At 40.2% G+C, this 21,110-nt stretch overlaps 1 protein-coding gene across 1 annotated transcript in view; it reads left to right on the top strand.

The window, feature by feature from the left end:
• Positions 1-7,429: 7,429 nt before the first annotated feature.
• Positions 7,430-21,110, top strand: part of BIN2 (bridging integrator 2) — a 43,145-nt gene continuing 29,464 nt past the window's right edge. Inside the window, exons 1-5 of the mRNA XM_034412224.2 lie at positions 7,430-7,571; positions 18,659-18,739; positions 19,271-19,325; positions 20,146-20,240; positions 20,995-21,090. Coding sequence (XP_034268115.2) covers positions 7,458-7,571; positions 18,659-18,739; positions 19,271-19,325; positions 20,146-20,240; positions 20,995-21,090 — 441 coding nt within the window. The 5' untranslated portion in view covers positions 7,430-7,457. The remainder of the gene's footprint in view (positions 7,572-18,658; positions 18,740-19,270; positions 19,326-20,145; positions 20,241-20,994; positions 21,091-21,110) is intronic.

Raw genomic sequence — 21,110 nt, 5'->3', positions numbered from 1 at the left:
ATTGAAGACTGAACACTGTACACTTATTAAACACTAAACAATGTACACTGAAAGCATATGCACCAAGACGAAATTCCTTGTGTGTCCAATCACACTTGGCTAATAAAGAATTCTATTCTATTCTATTCTATTCTATTCTATTCTATTCTATTCTATTCTATTCTATTCTAAACACAGTATAGAGTCCATAAAAATTCAGAATAAACATCAAATAACAAAATACATTAAGGGATATAAATGAAGTAGCCAGGACCAATGTATCTCAGGAGACAGTGTTCATCATAGTGCCCAGAAGTCTACAGAGAAGAATTGCTTCCTCAACCATGATCCCTTCCCCTCTCGCTGTGGAAGACTCTGGAGCATGCCCTCTCCCAATAATAGCACAAGACAGGCAAAATCATGCTGAGACAGGCAAAATCATACATATTGGGATCATGCTATATATGCTGTTCCCTAAGGAACAATCAGGATTCATGTTGGCAGAACTTCCTGGTCTAGATAGTAATATTATAATCGAATTATTAAGTGGTATCCTGCACTGTATGTAGCACTTCAACTAGTTTCCATAGAAACCAGTTGTTGCCTTGCTTCTATAGGGAGTAACAGGCTGCTTTCAGGGCTGAAAGGCAGGATATACATCAAATGAGTAATTCATCATTTACACGGGTCCTTCAATTCTAAGAAAATGCTATCTAGACTCAAACACTTTAACAACAGTTTACAAAGGTTTTAGCGGAAACTATAGGCTTCCACCATCCTCTTGCTGGACAATTCCCCTGCTGCTCTGTTCTTCCACTTTTTTGTTCCAGAAAAGAAATAGCCAATCGTTTTCCTTCCTGTGGGTAGATCTTCTTGGACATGTCTGTCTGTCTGTCTATTTTGGTGTCTTCAAGTCAGTCTTTACTAATGGTAACTGCATGATTTCAGAAATGGTTTGCTCTTTTTTTTTTTTTTTTGGAGGCAGAAAAGACCATTTATTTCGGTGGTTGGTTTCTAATCTCGTGGCAAAGGATGACTCCTAATTCTGTTTTGCTCCGTTTCTCCTGTCCTGCCCAAATACCCCAGAAGAGCACAGTAATCACATATTTAGCATCCCCAAACAAAGCTCTCCCCCTTTCCAGATAGACAGCTCAAGTTTTCGGCCTTGAACTTCTGAGAACCACCCTCTAACACGTTTTGTTAGTGTTATTTAATTAGGCGCATGGAATTCATGAATAGCTTATCCCGGATTCGTTCTCATTATGTGTTACAGAAGTGGTTAAAATGGAAAGCAAGTGTTTGTTTAGACGGTTCTTCTGGGAGAATATATTAGCGATAAGGAAAGTGAAAATAGAATTATCTCTTGGTATCTTTCCTCCACAAGCTCCCTCCCTCCTTATAAAAACATCCTTTAATGTTGCCCCAACTGTCTTGTCTTTTCAGTCCTGAAAAACGCCTCTTCCCTTGGACACGGGAAAAACAAACCAGCTTTATAAAGTTTGTGATTAGCAATCTTAAATATAAAGGTATATATAAAAGCAGTCCTAAATATACATTTCGAAGCCACATCCTATTTTCAAGAAAATTATTTAGAACTGGAAAGCTCTCTGGATTGCTAGAAATATACTTTCATTCCTCCCCATCCATTTCCTCCTCCGTCTAACCATTTTCTTCTTAAAATTTGCTGATCGCTTTACTGTTCCAGTTATTTAAATTGATCAAATCTGGCTGGGCTATGACCAATACAAAAAGGAATAACTGGAGTTGCACTTATTTCAGCATCCTGCAAGCTACTGCTGAGGAGCTTTTTATCCTGTACTTATCCTGTAACACCCTTACCACCAAAAACTTTAGCAGCTCTTGACTTTCCAAGGGGAATTGGAAGCCCATATCTTTCAACATCTTTGCCTTTGCACCCGGGATTTCCTTTCCTTGCTGCGTTTCTTTTTTTTTTTTTAACAATTTTTATTTCAAAATAAACATAAAACATAAAATCAACATCATTCCAAGCAATCACAGTGTATCAATCGGTTAACATCCTTTTGTGCTCATTCCCATCTTCAAAGTATCAATATATGACCAAAGCTTATTTTCATAAGGAAATATTTCCCTTATTTTATCTCAAGTTCCACTTCATATTTCATATTTATCTCCATGTTTTATTATCTATCCATTGATAAAATAAATCCCATATCAAATAATATTGTTTATCTTTCTGTTCTCTTATTTCAAATGTCAATTTACTCATTTCAGCACAATCCATCATTTCCTTAATAATTTCTTCATCAGTAGGTATCCTTTCTCCTTTCCAATTTTTAGCAAATACAGTTCTAGCTGCTGTTAAGATATTCACAATGCAATTCTTTATTATATGTCTCTGGCAAGATCCCTAATAAAAATATCTCTGGTTTAAGGTCAATATGTCTCTTTTTCATTTTTTCCAACCACATGTGTATCTTAGTCCAATATCTCCTTGCTTCTGTGCATGTCCACCACATATGGTAATAAGATCCTGGAGTCTGATGACACTTCTAACACTTCTCCAATTTATTCTTGAACATTCTGGCTATCCTCATCGGGGGTAAATGTCACCAGAAATGGTTTGCTCTTGACTGCTTCCTAGGGTTAAGAGAGAGTGACTGGCCCAAGGTCATTCATGCTTAAGGTGGGACCAGAACTCACTATCTCCCAGTTTCCACCCTGGTGCTTTAACCAATACACCAAACGTCTCTCACATATACAGAAAGTTAAAGCATTCACATGCAGCTACATGCAGGTACAACAAGTCATCTGACCTATCTTGTTTCAATGTCTTTTAAATCCACCTTTACTATAAATGCTGTAGTAGCAGAATGGTTATACGACAACTTTTGCCTTGCAAATAGAAGATTGCAGTTCAAAACATGGCAGAAACTTTTGCCGATGGGCAGAGACTCACCTTTTATCCCTGACAGTGGATTACATCGCCAGGACGGACAACGTACAAGCAGACTGGCTGAGTCAGGCCACCGTGGACCCATCAGAGTGGAGGCTCCATCCTCGCCTGTTTGCGGACATAGTAGACCGGTTCAGTCACCCGGTGATGGACCTCTTCGCCTCTCCAATGAACACTCACCTTCCACGTTTCCTGTCCTGTTTCCCTGCCCTGGGAGCAGAAGGGGTGGATGCTCTGAGGACCCTGTGGCCCCGTAGCCTCTTATATGCCTTTCTTCCCCTTCCCCTGATCCTGGCAGTCATCAGGAAGGTGTTGTTGGAGGGGGCGGAGATTGTGCTGGTGGCGCCTCACTGGCCCAGGAGGCCGTGGTTCAAATCATTAGTTTTTTTTCTTTTTGCAAACTTCCTTTTAAAAACAAACTTCCAATAACCCATCGGTCTGGTTGTTTTGCTCTGTTTTTTGTTTTTCTATTTTTTTCCTCTTTTTGTTAATAAAAACTTTTCACACATACATATATATGTATATGTATATGTGTGTGTGTATAAATATATATATATATAATATTTTTCTGTCAAAGCACCTGGTCTACCTCAATGTGAGAAGGAGCATACTGCTTTCCTTTTGCCTTTCAGCTCCAATCCAGGAGCCCTCAAGCAGTGGCTTGATGTTGATATATGATGTTTGTGATAGAAAAAAGTTTGAAAACCTCTGGCCTTGTTCTGCCCCAGCTACGGATCCCAAAGAACACAGCACACACAAAGTTTGTACAAAACTTAAATTTACTAAAATAACTCAGTCTTTTCCAAACAAAGGCTGTTAATAAACTTCCTTAACAACCTACAAGAAAACTAAATTAAATTTAGTTTAAATTAATTTAATTTAAATTTAATTCAATAAATTAAATTTTAAAAAAAAGAAAACAAAGATAAAGTAATCACAATCTTACTAAGGTTAAACAATTTTGCAGAGAATCCAGACGCGAAGGAGAATGAACTAAAGTTGTTCCCTACAAATAGCTTCAGTCGGCGTTCCTCCTTAAATAGGCTAAGGGAGTGGCCAATTAGCCCCAAGCCTTGCTCTCGAGAAGACCTCCTCCTGAGGAGCCACTCCTGCCTTTTGGCAGCTCTGCGCGCCCGTGCATCAAGAAGAGGCTCCTCCTCTTCATCCTCTTCATTTAAAGGAGCTTCTGGAGGTTCTGAAGGCCCTGGCTGAATCCCTGCCTCTGGCACCACATCTTCTCCAGCCTCCTCATTGTCTGACTCGGGTGCCAGCTGCACAGGCTGCTGGCGCAGCACCACACCAGCCTCCTCGCTGTTAGAATCAGCTACAATCCGCACAGGCCGCTGACGGGCCACAACAGGCCTCCCAGGTCTGGAGGGCAGCAAAGTGATACAGAAAACATTTGTCTGAATTTTTCCAGCACAGTCGGATAGCTGATATGTGGCTTACCTTTTATAATCACAAAGCAAAGCATGCTATATCTTTTGCTTCTGTAAACATAGCAGCTGAAGAGGTTCTAGTAACAAAACAGTTACTAAATATTTTAAGATCTGTCTAGCACTGATGTTCTAAGGCTACTAGACATCCAAAAAACAAAAAACCAATCATGACTTAATGTTAGTGTTTGCAATAAGGATGATTTAGAAGATAGAAAGCAGTGACCTCCTGTGGTAAGGTTAGCCAGAACAGTAGCTCTTTGTGTTAATTGATTGTTCCCCAAAGAGGAAGTCGTGTAAAATATCAAACTTCATCATCTGCAGAACAATTTAAAACAATACTGAAAGTCCCTTATCTTCAGTATAGGCTAGAAAACAAAGGTTACCTCTGACAATTATTTTCCATTTATACACTTCCCTCTATAGATCACACAGTAAGAACTGTGCATGCTTCAAAAATAATTTAAGAGAAGCATTTGGGGCTTTTTCTGATTGCGGCATTTCTCTGCGATTTATTAAGGCAGCCAGGCTTTTGTAGGCTTCCAAGTGAGATGAGAAAACAAATGATGCTGTTGAGCTTGGAGCTTAGCTTACAATAACTTTATTGTCACTTTAAATGTACGCTAATGGGAATAAATTAAAATGAAATTCCGTTGCATACAGCTCTCAAAGGGTCACCACCTCCAATATACACTACAGAAACATGACCAAAAAAAATTGCATACACCCACATACCCAGATATATTTTACGACACAGAGAAACAACACAGTCTAGTCCGGATGTATAATACAAGTACATGGTGAGAAAAACGAATCTTGCGAGTTTACCAGACATAGGGAATAAGGGAATAGGGAATAAAGCTGTTACGAAATCAGGTAGTCTTGCTAGAAATACTTTGAAACCTCCTCCCAGAGGGGAGCAACAGAAATAGGCCGTAAAGTGCGTATGTGGGGGTCTCTAACAATACTTCGAGCTCTAAGCACATAGTGCTTATAAGCAGTATCTTGAATAACGGGAAGTGAGCTTCCTATAATCTTCTCGGCTTTCCTTGCCACTCTCTGCATGGACCTTCTATTTCAGGCACTGCTACCCCCAAACCAAACCATGATGCAGTTTGTTAAAACACTTTCAACCGGGCCTCTGTAAAAAGTGGCCAGACAGAAGGAGAAAGTTGCTTTAAGAATTCCATTCACCCAAGTTAATTCAACGCTGTAAATCAAGCCCCACCCCCTTAAATCTGGCTCTGACCAAAGCTTTCCCCTCCCTCATGTCCAAATTTGCTTGAATGAATAGTAGAGAGATGCTGTGCTTTCAAAAGAGCTAAAGCTTTCCTTCCAATTATTTTCAAAACATACAGAGTCCTATTATGAGTCAAAATATTGAAGGAAGTAGTCCACTAGTAACCAGGGTTAACAAGATGGAAATATTTTTTAATAAACCAACAAACAATGGCAATGTTTTTGAAAGAAAGACATTAGAACTGAGTTTCCCACTGCACGAATAAGAGTGGCAGGCAATGAGATAGCTGAGGAAGAGATGGGAAATTATAAAATCTGTTCAGGAAGAAGATTTGTAAGATCTATGATCACTCTTACACAAACAAATGGGGATGGACCGACTTTGACCTAAGTCCATTCTTAGAAGGAATAAAATACATTAAATAGCAATAGCACTTAGACTTATATACCACTTCACAGTGCTTTACAGTCCTCTCTAAGCGGTTTACAGAGTCAGCATATTGACCCCAACTATCTGGGTTCTCATTTTACCAACCATCAGAAGGATGGAAGGCAGGGGTGAAATGCTCCCAGTTCGGACCGGATCGCCCGATCCAGTAGCGATGGCGGCAGGTGGTTCGGAGAACCGGTAGCAAAAATCCCTGTGCGCCCCCCCCCCCTTGCCCAGCCGAGCCGCGCGATTATCAGAGGCTGTATTTTTTACTTTTAAAATCATTTTTTCTACAACCTCTTCGGCCGAAAAAAATGCTTTTAAAAGTTTAAAAAAAACCTTTGATGATCATGCGGCTCAGCTGGGATCGTCAGATGCTTTTAAAAGCCCCTGATGATCCTAGCTGAGTTGCCTGATCGTCAGAGGCTTCTAAAAGCATTTTTTTCTGCAATCTCTTCGGCCGAAGAGGTTGTAGAAAAAAAAATGCTTTTAGAAGCCTCTGACGATCCCAGCTGAGTTGCCTGATCGTCAGAGGCTTCTAAAAGCATTTTTTTCTGCAACCTCTTCAGCCGAAGAGGTTGTAGAAAAAATGCTTTTAAAAGTAAAAAGTAAAAAAAAAAGTTGACCACGCCCACCCAGTCACATTACCTCCCCTCCAAGCCACGCCCACAAAACCGGTAGTAACAAATTTTAGATTTCACCCCTGATGGAAGGCTGAGTCAACCTTTAGCCCGGTGAGATTTGAACTGCCGAACTCCTGGCAGCCAGCAGATGTAGCCTGCAGTACTGCATTCTAACCACTGCACCATCACAGCAAATGAGAAAACAAAAGTGATCATAAATTTAGCAGTAATTATCAAAGAAAGCCAGAGAGCTCTAACAGTGGCCTGTCTTGTAACCAACTCTGAGCTGCTCTCAATCAATGTGACCGCAGTTGACTATATCCATGGAGTCAGTGGCTTCACATGCAAGGACTACCATAGAAATAAAAATTTCCAGGCCACCTAGAAGACGAGGAAGTGTGCTACTTAAATAGCCAGGCAGCAGCTTTTCCACACAACATACAACAACAGATAAGGCCCAAGATGAGACAACAGTCAGTGTTTAGTTTTTTTGTAATAATCTCATGAGATCCATGAATTTATTTACACGAGGCCTAAATATAGCTATTGCACCTTTTGTTTTCTATTTACTCGGTACCAGGTTTTGACCTAAATTAAAATTTTGTTCGCTAAGGTTTTTCTGTCCTGACACGTATACAAGAGCAACTTTCTACCTTACATTGTCTGTGAGGGAAACTTCGTTTACCCAGAACCCAGCAGAGGAAGCAAATTTGCCTCAAACCAATGGTGAGGCAGAACCAGCCTAGTGATCTCTAACACGTCTTGACTTCCTTCCTTAAAGGGAAAAAAAAAAAATTAAACCACAAATAAAGCTGATGCTGAAAACAGAAGTTGCACAGCAAGACACAGTCATGGCAGAAGGCAAAACAGGAGGTGCCGGCCTGTTTGCTAAGCGGGTTCAAAAGCAGCTCAGCCGAGCCCAAGAAAAGGTATTTATTTTGAAATGTTCTTTCACGTTACTAGTTTTATTATGACCTGAAAATGATATTGTTTTTTTTTTAGATTCTCCTGAACTGTCCCACCAAAATGAGAGGTTAGATAAAGTTGAAAGGGAAGTTGGGTTGTTGTTCATTTCTGCTTTCTGGACATTTTTCATATTGTTCTGAATATTTTTCACTTACTGGAACAAGCTGGTATACATATCGTACCAGTATACTCCAAATTTTATCCCAGCAATAATCTTGTAGGCTGGGCTGAGAAGCAATGACTGGGTCAAAAAAGCATTCAATTAAAATCCAGGGCTGAATGAGAAACTGAAGAAAATGGATTTTCTCCACCCACCCCATCCTAATATAAGATCCTAATCATCACAATTTATCAGTTATCTCTAAGCCACCCTAAAGCTTTTGCTCTCCTTCCTTCAATAACATCCCAATTATAGAATAGATTTTTCTCCTATATATTTGGAACAAACAATCTAAACCACCTCTGTAGTTATGACTGTATAAGGGCTGGGCAGTGGGGTGGGGGGTAATTTTCATATACTAATTAATCTACAGAAGGATTAGCCCAGTGAAGCTAAAGAGTTAAACTAGTCAAATCAGTACAGGTAGTCCTCGACTTACAACCACAGCTGAGCCCAGCATTTCTGTTGCTAAACAAGACATTTGTTTAATGAGTTTTGCCCCATTTTCCAAACTTTCTTGCCATCGTTGTTAGGTGAATTGTTGCACTTGTTATGTTAATAACACAGTTGTTAAGTGAATCTGGCCTCCCCATTGACTTTGCTCCTCAGAAGGTCACAAAAAGTGATTATATAACCCTGGGACACTGCAACTGTCACTTGCAGTGTCAGTTGGAAAGCATTTGAATTTGATCATATGACCATGACCACAGGGATGCTGCTGTGGTCATAAGTGTGAAAAATAGTCAGAATCACTTTTTTCAGTCTGACTTTGAATGGTCACTATTCAAAGGGTTGTAAATAAAGCACTACCTGTATTCCCCACCCCAGAGATTTAGCAGATGTCATTCTATCAAGCAGGATAGTGATCTTTTCCCGGAAAGTCTTGATCTAAAGCAGGCTGAGCGTTCCCATGAACAGGGCCTCCTCTGGCAGAGGTTCTATCTAGGGCAGGGGTGTCAAACTCGGTTTCATTGAGGCCGCCTCAGGGTTGTGTTTGACCCCAGGGGGGCGTGGGGGCGTGGCCAGGGGCATGGCCAGCTTGACATCACTTCTGTCAGGGGCGCCGGTGGCAGCCCGAGCGCTCTGCCAGCGAAAACGGGCTCCCGAGCTCCGTTTCCAGCTGCAATGGTCTCCTTCAACGCTCTGCCAGTGAAGACGGAGCTCGGCAGAGGCAGCGCAGGCCAGTCCTTCACTGTTTTCAGGTTGGTCCCACAGGCCAGATCTAAGCAGGGGTGAAATCCAGCAGGTTCTGACAGGTTCTGAAGAACCCGTAGTGGAAATTTTGAGTAGTTCGGGGAGAACCAGCAAATACTACCTCTGGCTGGCCTCAGAGTGGGGTGGGAATGGAGTTTTTGTAATATCCTTCCCCCAGGAGTGGGGTGAGAATGGGGATTTTGCAGTATCCGTCCCCTGCCACGCCCGCCAAGCTACACCCACAGAATCGGTAGTAAAAAAAATTGGATTTCACCACTGCCCGTGGGCCAGATCCAGCCCATGGGCCTTGAGTTTGACACCCCTGATCTAGGGTGAAGGGGAGAATCTTGAAAAAAGAAAAGAAATACACGTAGCATAAGCATTGCTATCTTGCAGGCGACAGCTGAGGATTCACACATATTCCCATATAAAGTCAGTTTGTCCACAGTTCAACGTGTCAGTGCCTTTTGAAAATAATTTCATCATGTAAGAAAGAAGAGGTGTTACGTTGTCGGAGAGATTTTATGTGAAACGTTTAGAAATATATCGTCATGCATATATTTCTGTGACACGGGTAGCATGTCTATGCTATCCTGACTGGATGTCCTTTTGGAGCAGCATACGAATGTCATTGTTGTCAAAACCACTTGCAATGGGACATTTAAACAAAGGATGTGGTATCCAGATTGGAGGCACTTCTGTAATTTATAGCTCTTTTCCTCTAGGAGCTCATAGCAGTTTGCAAGAGTCTGGCTCTCTTTTCACCTTATCCTTACCGCAAAGCCCAGCTGTGGAAGGTTGGATGGAAAGGCAGGGACTATCCAAAGTCTCATGGGGATTTCTATTCCCTGACTGTCAAATCAAAAGTCAGCCTTCATAGTCTCACCCAAGTTTTGCCACTCCCTGCCTCTGAGGAAGCAAACTGTTGCTCACAAAGCTTACGCCTTTTAATAAAATTGGTAGTTGGAAAAGATGCTAACAGACTCTTCCTGATTTCTGGCCCAGGACCTTAGCCACTACACTATACAGTACTGTCTCTCAGGGTTAATACTTCCTCCAAATCCATTCCTTTCTTCTAAATCATCTTAAAGTTGCTACCGTATTACTTGCAAGACAATTGGTATACTGTGGCTCAGTGGCTAAGACGTTGAGCTTGTCGATCGAAAGGTCGGCAGTTCAGCAGTTCGAATCCCTAGTGCCACGTAGCGGGGTGAGCTCCTGTTACTTGTCCTAGCTTCTGCCAACCTAGCAGTTTGAAAGCATGTAAAAAGTGCAAGTAGAAAAATAGGGACCACCTTTGGTGGGACTGTAACAGCATTCCGTGCACCTTTGGTGTTTAGTCATGCCAGCCACATGACCACAGAGACATCTTCGGACAGCGCTGGCTCTTCGGCTTTGAAATGGAGATGAGCACCGCCCCCTAGAGTCGGGAATGACTAGCACATATGTGCGAGCGGAACCTTTACCTTTATCTTTACTTTACCTTATAGTGTAGTGTGTTTGATTTCCCACCATGTCCACAATCCACAAACCATAACAACACACTCCAGCATCACACAGCACAGCCTAAATGGCCTTGCCCCTCCAGAACTGTATAAAAAAAGAAGCCCGATCATCTGATGGTATAATAAGTGGGAGAGGATTATATTCAGTCAAACAGAATTGAACAAAAATGAGTAAATGCTGATCAAGAAAAAGCTCATAATGTGATAAGCTAAATCTTTTCACATTCCCTTATGGCAGAACCTGATCATTTTCTACAATACTTTACCCCCACACACATTAGAAGCATAAACTCATAGAACTAAAGCAGTGATGCTAAAGTTCATTTAGCCCAGTTCCCTGCTTGGTGCAGGATATACTAAAGCATTTCTGATCATCCAGCCATGGGGTGGAGACCTCTAGTGATGAACTCACTGCTTCATCTAGCAGCCCATTCCACTGGCTGCTACTTAGTATAGTCAGGAATGTCTCCCTGATTTTAGTCTGGATGTCCTTCTTTGCAGTTTGATCATGCTTTCTTGGTGTAACAGAAGGTAAGTTTTCTATATAATCTATGTCATCAACCCGAAATTCAGTTTGATAGCTCTATTCTCCATTCTCTGATTCCTTATCTATAATTCCCTTTCTACCACTGGTTTATATCCAGCCTCGCAATGCTAACTTTTCTTTAATTTGAAATATCTTGACAGCTTCGTTCTTGAGGATGTATACATATACACATATGAATTTTAGGCAGATATAGGTAGTATATCTGTCCGTGTCATCCCCATTTAATTTATATGATGAGCTTTTTATTTAATTTACTAAATTTACAGCAGGATATGTATAACTAAAAAAGAGCATGATCCATGCACAAGATGGAATGTACAAGGTTTGGGGGAGGGGGGGATCCCAAGCCTCACAGAAAATAAAATAATCCAAAAAAGAATTAATTGTGCTCAGGATCAGTGCATATTGTCTGATGGAGGCAAGGAGGGGAGGCAGAATGGAAAGCTAAGAAATGATGTGACACTTTCAGTTGATTGGCTGATACCTTAGGAGAAGACTTTCTTTCTTCAGTATTTAGTCAGAAGTCTAACTTGTACAATGCTTTAAGGTAAAGGAATGTGTTGTGAAACCTTTCTGAAATTCAACTTTAAAGGCCTGAGAGACTCTTAAGATTTTGCAACCTAGGCTGCAAAAATCTACCCACCCATCAGATGGCAGCAAAGAGGTACTGAATATCCTGACTTTTGGCCACCATTTACAGCAAAAGTCTATAGCACAGTGGTTCTCAACCTGTGGGTTGCGACCCCTTTGGGGGTCAAACGACCCTTTCACAGGGGTCTCCTAAGGCCATCGGAAAACACATATTTTCAATGGTCTTAGGAATAATTTTATGGTTGGGGGTCACCACAACATGAGGAACTGTATTAAAGGGTCGCGGCATTAGGAAGGTTGAAAACCACTGCTATAGTACAACCCCAGCAGAATTTGGGCATCAAAAGAGTAGCAAAAGTGAATTCTTAGAGAGTTGTAGAAATGCCTTTCATGATGCTAACCTGACCAATAACGAGTGGTTAAACTGATGACACAGACTTCTTAAACTTCAGTTTCTCTCAGTTATCAAAGCCCATAGCAAAGGACTGTGGGAACTGTAGTTCAAAATGTTTTGCAGATCTTAGGGCTACCAGTTCCATTAAGGCAAAGCAATAAAACATGGGGCCTGTAAAGACCTGCCCACTATAGACTCAGAATCTCCTGTCAAATGTTGCTGTACTGAAGTAGCCCCTCTGAGGAATATTCAGTTTGCATAATGGAGTAACTTGTGACTAACTAAGCTAGCATGTCATCCAAATCCAGTCTCAAGGGAGGGAAACTTTATTATAATAAATATGGTAATGAAACATTGTGCTAACTAAGCTGTCCTTCCCTGTTTGGGTGGTACACAGCAATTATCCTCAATAGTTAAGGGAGGAGGCCTCTTCTCAACTATTTGCAACAACTGATTATGGTACATCCATTGTAGTAGAACACAGAAATACGGCAAGCATGCTATTAAGAAGAGTGATGGATGAGCCACCCAGACACATTCCCTGTAATAATCCACCACAACATCAGCAATAACAAAAGCTGTATGTTCTCATTCCATTAACATGTTGTTTCTCAGAAAGCAGCTTATAAGATGAAAGGGATAGTTAGAAATCAGATAAAAACACAAATTAATTCACAAGTCCTCCAGAGTCATTGGGTGTTGGGCAGTATGTAAATGCCTTAAAGAGGCTGAAACCTTCCCTGTCTCCGATACTGAAGATGGTGTCACCCCTGTGTAGTTTATAGGATGAGCATTTTATTTTATTTACTAAATAAAATAAAATGCTCATCCTATAAACTGCACAGGGGTGACACCATCTTCAGTATCGGAGACAGGGAAGGTTTCAGCCTCTTTAAGGCATTTACATACTGCCCAACACCCAATGACTCTGGAGGACTTGTGAATTAATTTGTGTTTTTATCTGATTTCTAACTATCCCTTTCATCTTATAAGCTGCTTTCTGAGAAACAACATGTTAATGGAATGAGAACATACAGCTTTTGTTATTGCTGATGTTGTGGTGGATTATTACAGGGAATGTGTCTGGGTGGCTCATCCATCACTCTTCTTAATAGCATGCTTGCCGTATTTCTGTGTTCTACTACAATGGATGTACCATAATCAGTTGTTGCAAATAGTTGAGAAGAGGCCTCCTCCCTTAACTATTGAGGATAATTGCTGTGTACCACCCAAACAGGGAAGGACAGCTTAGTTAGCACAATGTTTCATTACCATATTTATTATAATAAAGTTTCCCTCCCTTGAGACTGGATTTGGATGACATGCTAGCTTAGTTAGTCACAAGTTACTCCATTATGCAAACTGAATATTCCTCAGAGGGGCTACTTCAGTACAGCAACATTTGACAGGAGATTCTGAGTCTATAGTGGGCAGGTCTTTACAGGCCCCATGTTTTATTGCTTTGCCTTAATGGAACTGGTAGCCCTAAGATCTGCAAAACATTTTGAACTACAGTTCCCACAGTCCTTTGCTATGGGCTTTGATAACTGAGAGAAACTGAAGTTTAAGAAGTCTGTGTCATCAGTTTAACCACTCGTTATTGGTCAGGTTAGCATCATGAAACCTCAATCATGTTCAGAAACAATATACTACTGAGAACCAGATGCTCAGGACAATGAACAGAGGAAGCCACATTTTCCTTAGCTTTGCTTTTGAGCACTTGGCTGCTATAGAGCTTTCGTTTAAGGGCTACAAAAATTCAGATAACCACTAAATACAGCAAAAAGATACAGCAGGTCTTTACTGTTAACTGGTGGCTGTCTAGGTTTGTCCAGATATCATAATTATGCATACCAGACTGTTCTACTGAATAGATCTTCATTTGTCTGCTGAGGCCAAATTCACCATACTCTTAAAACATGTTTTCATAATTAATGCTTGGATTGACTTTAATCTCCTCCGAAACATTCTGCTGGTCCTGATAGACACTGAAGGAAGTCCTTTTATAGTAGTAAAATGCATCTTTGTTGTTTTTCTGTGTAAGTGTATTAATAGTATCGGATGGCAATGGAAGTGAAGGAAACCACAAGAAGAATGTTCCAGAATGCAGGGCGTGTCATCAGCTTAGGGTGTAGGCCCTGCTGTGCTCAAGCTAAAAAAAAAAACAAAAAAAAAAACCCCATACCTTTCCTTTTTTTTTTTCTCATTGCTACAAAAAGTAAATATTCCATCCAAGCCCTCATTAGATGCAAGCAAAAAAATAAATAAATACTTGCACACATAGGATGCTGTGGAAATGTTCTGTTATTTAGCAAGGGCCGTTCAATCACTACCTCTCATCTTATTAACTTGCAAGACAGAAAAATTATCAGTGCCATCAAACATTGCAGTCATTTAATTAGGGGAATGGGGTAGAATTGGTTTGCAAAAAGTACAAGTAGTACTCAACTTGCGACGACAACTGAGGCCAGAATTTCTGTTGCTAAGCAAGAAAGTTCTTAAGTGACATTTTCCCCATTTTACGACCTTCCTTGCCACGGTTGTTAAGTGAATCGCTGCAGCGGTTCACTTAGTAACACAGTTGTTAAATGAACCTGGCTTCCGCATTGACTTTGCTTGTCAGGAAGTCACAAAACGGGATCACATAACCCCGGGACACTGCAACCTGTCGTAAATATGAATCAGTTGCCAAGCATCTGAATTTTGATCACCTGACAATGGGAACATTGCAGTGGTCGTAAGGGTGCAAACCGGTCATAGCTTACTTTTTTGAGTGCTGTTGTAACTTTGAACGATCACTAAATGAACTGTTATAAGTTGAGAACTATCTGTATGTGGCGGAATGTAGTAACAAGATGGATTCCCAGGAGGGAGGGGGTGCATTCCAGAGGAGTAAGAGGCAACTCAGCCCAGATATCATGCATGAGAGAACGAGGGTGAAGACAGCCCCTCCCTAATAGTTCACAGATATATTGTAGAGGCAAAGACAGTAGAGTGCTCAGTTTGGCAAGATTTTGTCTATAGGTGTGAAAATAATAATAATAATAATAATAATAATAATAATAATAATAATAATATAAGCAGCAAGAAAAAATCACAAAGTACCGGGATTTGCAAATTGAAGTTGAGCGACTATGGAAAAAGAAATCGTGTGTTGTCCCGATTGTAATTGGAGCCCTTGGAGCAATACCCAAAGGGCTACCCCGCTATTTAGAAATTCTAAATTTGCCAGACTTGAACATTTTGACTCTACAAAAAACCACCTTACTCGGAACAGCTTACATCCTCCGACGATACCTTAACAGTTCCTAGGTCCTTGGTTAGGACTCGAGCTGCTGAGCTATTAACCAGCCTCAAAGGCTGTGAATCTCACTAAAGATTAAATAATAATAATAATAATTTTTTAAAAAAGCGAAGTTTGAATGATTATGTGAACCAAAGTACAGAAAAATTGCTGCAGGCTGTGAAAACGGAGAACATTATAAAAACAATAGAAACAAAGGCAGAATATAAGGAAAAACAGCTGGATGACAGATTAAATAGATGGAAAACCAAAGCTTTGCATGGACAGCACTTGAAAAACATTGAAGGAAAATGTGATGACAACTTTACATGGGCATGGCTTAAGATGGGAACCATCAAGAAAGAAACGGAAGGTTTAATACTCACTGGTCAAGAACAAGCACTACAAACTAATGCCATGAAAGCAAAGATACAAAAATCCACCGACAATCCAAACTGCCGACTTTGCAACAACAAAGTCAAAACTGTTTCACATTTAATATGTGAATGCAGCAAAATCGCACAAACTGATTACAAAGCTAGACACGACCGAGTTGCTAAATTAATCCACTGGTCATTATGTAAAATATACGACTTACCTGTATCCAAAAAGTCATGGGAACATAAAGCGGAAAAAGTTACAGAAAATGAGAAGGTGAAGATCTTGTGGGACTTTCGAATACAGACGGGTCGTCACTTGGAACACAACATGCCAGATATCACGGTTGTTGAAAATGAAACGTACAATGTATTGATGTCGTGGTACCAGGAGATGCCAGAGTCGAAGAAAAAGAACTGGGAAAAAATCATGAAATATCTTGACCTGGCCATAGAAACTACACGATTATGGATGAAACACCAGTGATACTCATTGTCATCGGGGCACTTGGTACCATATCCAAGAATTTTATAAGATACATCAACAAATTGCAGCTTTCTGCAATAATACCTACAGAACTGCAAAAAACTGTGCTGCTTGGAACATCATACCTTAAGAAGGTACATGGTTGATACCTAGGATGCTGGCAGCAACCCATATCAACTATTAGCACCAGTCAATGGTATTTGTGATGCATTTTTGAATGTTTAGTTGACTGAGTTTCATGTTTAATGAATTAAGTAAATAAAAATCTCAGTTTGGAAGAATCTCCAAGTGTCGATTTTGTTTGGGGCCTGTCAAATCAGCTCTCTTTGCCTTGGTGTGCTGTCCAAATTCTCAGTGCAATCATGAGCTATGTTTGCATCTAACAGTGTCTGTGTTGAAATAGGTCATTAGTGCAGTTTCTTATTTGTATATGTAAGTAAAACGTACACAACAGCATATGTCACGGGTTGTATTTTTCTGGATATGTGACTATATATCATAGGCAGCAGGCCAAAACTTTGTTGGAGTGGGGCACATAAAACTATTTAGCCATTAAACAATAACGATGTTCTGCAAAATGCGAGCCCTGACTGCAGAGAATTATTGTTTCTCCGCTGGATGGATCAAACCTTGTTTTGAAGGGTTTCCTATCACCATGAAATGTCTCATGAAGTTTTCTCACTGAACTCTTCTTGTGCAACAAGAAATGGGAACTGGAAACCACTTTCAATATTACCTCTAAAACGCTAGTTGCTTTGGAGGTGCGTGGCTTTTCCAAACTGAACCACTTCTCCTGATGTATTTCACTACAAAGGACCATTTATCTCTTGGATTAAAAACGAAAGTGGCTTGAAGAAGTCCATCAAGGCAGAACAGTAAAACCTCAAGGAGGATATAGAGATTTTCTTTATTCTTCGGTTTCAGAGTGGTTTATGCTGAGCAGGAGGACTGAATGAGGGACTGCATGGTTTTACCCCAGGACTGAATTTAGCCAAAATAATAGGGTTACTTAATGATGGAATGATGGATTATGCCAGTAAAGCTCATATTTCTTTGTCTGCTCCAGAGATGCCAGATATTGAAACTGGAATCTTCTGTAAGCAAATCTTATGCTCTGTCATGTTTCCTCATCCTCTCAGCATGGTCCTTTTGGAAAGATTCTGGAAGAATGTCCAACCAAAGGATCCCAACATCTCAGAAGAGCCTAATTTCAGGAAATGCAATTATACAAACGACTTTCCCCAGGCTGGTGTTTTTTGTCATTCCTGGAAATTGTGGGTAATATAATCCCCAAATTTCTAGAGGGAAATCTTTTGTAAACAATAGTAGTGCTGTTTCCTCTGAAGTCACAATGAAACCACAATGGCTTGGAGTCATTTGATACAGAGAGATGCTTGTAGTTTCTTATTTGTATGTCAAGATAGTGTCTATTTTAAGGTTATCAGATCTGGGCTGCAAAAATCCAGATGACTAAAAGATAGCCACGAAAAGTTACTGAAATTCTTTGTATTGTCATCTAGTGATTATCTGCTAGCACTCCCCTTTTAGGTAAACAAGAGTTAAGCTTTTGGTAGATTTAAAAAAAAACAACAACTGGGATTTCGTATTATTGCTAGATGATAATATCCCAGTTAAATATACCTGGGATTACACTCTTTGGATTTTATAGGCCTATCCATATATTTAACATCAAGGATCAGTTCATTTTACTTTTTTAAAAAAAGTGGTGCTAATCTCTTTTTTGGTTACTAATTTGAATACAGTATAAGGAAGGTTGCATGGACAAACCAAGAGAAGGCAGAGCTCTGCCTACTCATTCCATGCTTCTTATCATATCCTCCATGTGGTACAAATATCTAAAAAAGGAATAGTGCTGAAGTCATATAGGCTATTCATGGGAACTGACAGATGGGCATTGTGTGGTTATTCTAGCAAGCTTCATCACACATCTGTAATGGGGGGAACTTCATTTTGTGTGGAAAATAAATGTATGCAAAAGAGTAGAGTGGGCTGCAAATGATTTCTAAAAGCTTCTACAGGTACCATAGAAGCTGCCAACTCTGGTGACAAAGTTGGCAGCTTTTATATCTCTTTGCTGTCCTCTCCTGGTCAGCTGGGGTTTCTCGGCTCAAATTTAGCGCCCTTAAAAAAGAGACTCTGCCATCTACCCCATATCACATGGAAAATTTAGAGGACCTCTATAGGATTCCTATTGGGTTTAAACTTACTGGAAAATCCATGTATGTTTATCTGCCTGAATACCAAGACATGTGGTACAGCAGGTATTACTCCACCCTTTCTCATGGAAAGACTAATGATTGGGGGCTTTTTGCTAGAAGCAGAACTTGACATAATTCTTTCAATGCAGTGCCATTAATGGAAACAAATGCACCACTTGCTCCATAGATGCACGTCTCCAAAAATAAGGCTGTGGTCAACTCACTGGACAGGTGAAGGATAAGATGTACAATAACTGCTGCAGTTCTCTTTTCTTTTTCTGTCTCTTCCGTAGGTTCTACAGAAACTGGGAAAAACCGTGGAAACAAAAGATGAACAATTTGAACAAAGTGCCTATAATTTCCAGCAGCAGCAGGTTGTATGATGGAACTGTGGGAGCAACTTGCTTTCTGGAAATTTGGGGATGGTGGATATACAAGCTTAGGTCAGGTTTACCTAGCGTTTTTGGCATGCCGGAATCTGAAATGTCTCTATACCAGGTTTTGTTTAAGACTCTCAAAATGTTTTTGTACAAGCTCAACCTGAAACTAAGCTGCTGTGAAAGATTCTGATGATGCTTTGTCTATAAATATGTGGGATGCTAAGTTTATGGTAATACAGTAAAACATATTTGGCACAGACCTCTTCTCTGTAAGTTCCTGAATTGTAAGAACACAGGGGGAGGGGAGTCCTCTAAAAACTCTAATGAAATCTTGCCCATATTTGGCAGCTTCCAGATGTATAGCCTTCAATTCCTAGAAAATTCAACATTGTCCATGCTGAATGGGTAATTCTGGGAGTTGAAGTTTACAGACTTGGCAATGACCAAAGTCCAGGAACAGAATTCTGATAGGAATGACATGCAGAAATGTACTAGAAGTACAATTTCCCTTTCTTTTTCCCCCAGATTGAAGGGCAAAAACTCTACAAAGAACTGAAGGCTTTCCTCATTGCTGTGAAAGGTACAGAAAGCCCAAATTCTAGAATGGCACATTTTCCAAGTTAAGTCAGCAGGTATCGGATCTTAGCCGCAAGACTCCTCTGTTTTCCTATCCCATCGGTTATCTGATGAGACACTATCTGTAAAGAAAACAGATAGAATCTGCCTCTTATCTCCGAGCCCTTGTTAAGGCCATTAAAAATCCCATCCTTCCGTCAAGGTGCTTCTTGGTGGCATATATGTCACTTTGACCCTTAATTCTTACACAAAATCCCTGTAAGGAAATGACCCAGGAAGTTTCATTATTGATATGGTTTCATGTGGTCTGCCACTAATGAGGATGAGAGAACCCTTTTAATTCCAATTTATGTACATTTATCTGCCAATTAGCTCTCTTTCACAAAAATAGGATGGGAAGTTTAGAAAGTTAGGAAGCTGTACCTGTTGCCTCAGAATTTCATATTTTAATCATATTTGATAGGGAGATTAAATTTATCATGTAATCATAAACTTCACCAAGTTGAGGTTCCAGCAACTTGATTTTAAATCAAAGTCATTAATGAGTGAAGATTTCTCCTAATTTTCCCAGTTCATATATCATGTTATACCATAAGAAAGCTTTTTAAAAATTTAATTAGTATGTTGTATGAACCCAGACAGTCCATTTTGTAAACTGTTGTTTGTAGCTTAACATAGTGGGTGAACCTATTCAGTTGTGGGTATTTAGCAAACCTTGGTTAAAATATGGCTTACTGTAATATGCAAATACAGCCACTAATCAGTAGAACATGCTGACTTAGATTAATAGTGACTTTTGTTATCATTTATTTTGACTTTACTAGGAATGCATGAAAGTTCCAAGAAAGTGTCTGAAACACTGCAAGAAATTTACTGTGATGAATGGAATGGATATGAAGAATTGAAGGCCATAGTTCAGGTAATTATGATATATTCCAGGTATCAGGGCTGACTTTTTAAATTGAAACATTAGACTTCCCACTAGTTCCTAGTTGTAACTATTACAAGAAACCAGCTCTCAGAACTTAGACCTCCATTCTTAATTTTCTAGTATTCTAGAATATCCTTGCAAATATGTAGGGTATATTTGATATTTCAGTTCTAACCATTCTTTTCTCTTCCTTTTGAATACTGTTTGTTCTGCTGCTCAATAAAAAAAAAAGCCCCAATGGAATAAAATGATCTACAAGAGGAAACTAAACCAATTCTTCTTGTTTATTCCCAGTCTCTGTATAAAACAGTTATACTTTTATTTTTAGAGTGACCCTGTAGACCTCTAGGTCTTCCTGGGACAGGGGTCGGCAACCTTAAACACCAAAGAGCCACAAAGGTCCTAACCGGAATCCCCCGTTCAATTCTGGAGCCAACCGGAAGTCCAGTTCCCACATCATAGTCTTCTCCTAGCGCGACGTCCTTTTTCCTCTGCTGACCGGAAGTCAATTCCCCCACCATAGAGTCGCCTCCTAGCATGGCATCCTTTTTCCTCTACCTGTCCTAATCGAAAGCCCTATCAATTGTGGAGCCGACCAGCAACAAGGAGCTGCAGCAGAGGGATGAAAGAGCCACATGCAGCTCCAGAGCTGCGGGTTGCTGACCCCTGTCCTGGGAGAAAAGAATAACTGCATGGGGGTTATTTCAATAGCATATTGAAAAGTGTCTCTCTTTCCTTACAGAGCAATGATCTTCTATGGGAAGATTATGAGGAAAAACTGGCAGACCAAGCGATCAGGACCATGGACAACTACTTGAGTCAGTTCAATGAAATTAAAGTATGTATTGTACTTCTGAA

Source organism: Pantherophis guttatus, chromosome 2 (genome assembly GCF_059756535.1).
Source record: "Pantherophis guttatus breed Tessera chromosome 2, ASM5975653v1, whole genome shotgun sequence".
NCBI classification, from domain to species: domain Eukaryota; kingdom Metazoa; phylum Chordata; class Lepidosauria; order Squamata; family Colubridae; genus Pantherophis; species Pantherophis guttatus.
The sequence above is the reverse complement of the archived record's forward strand: the minus strand, read 5'-3'. Positions and strand labels throughout refer to the sequence as shown.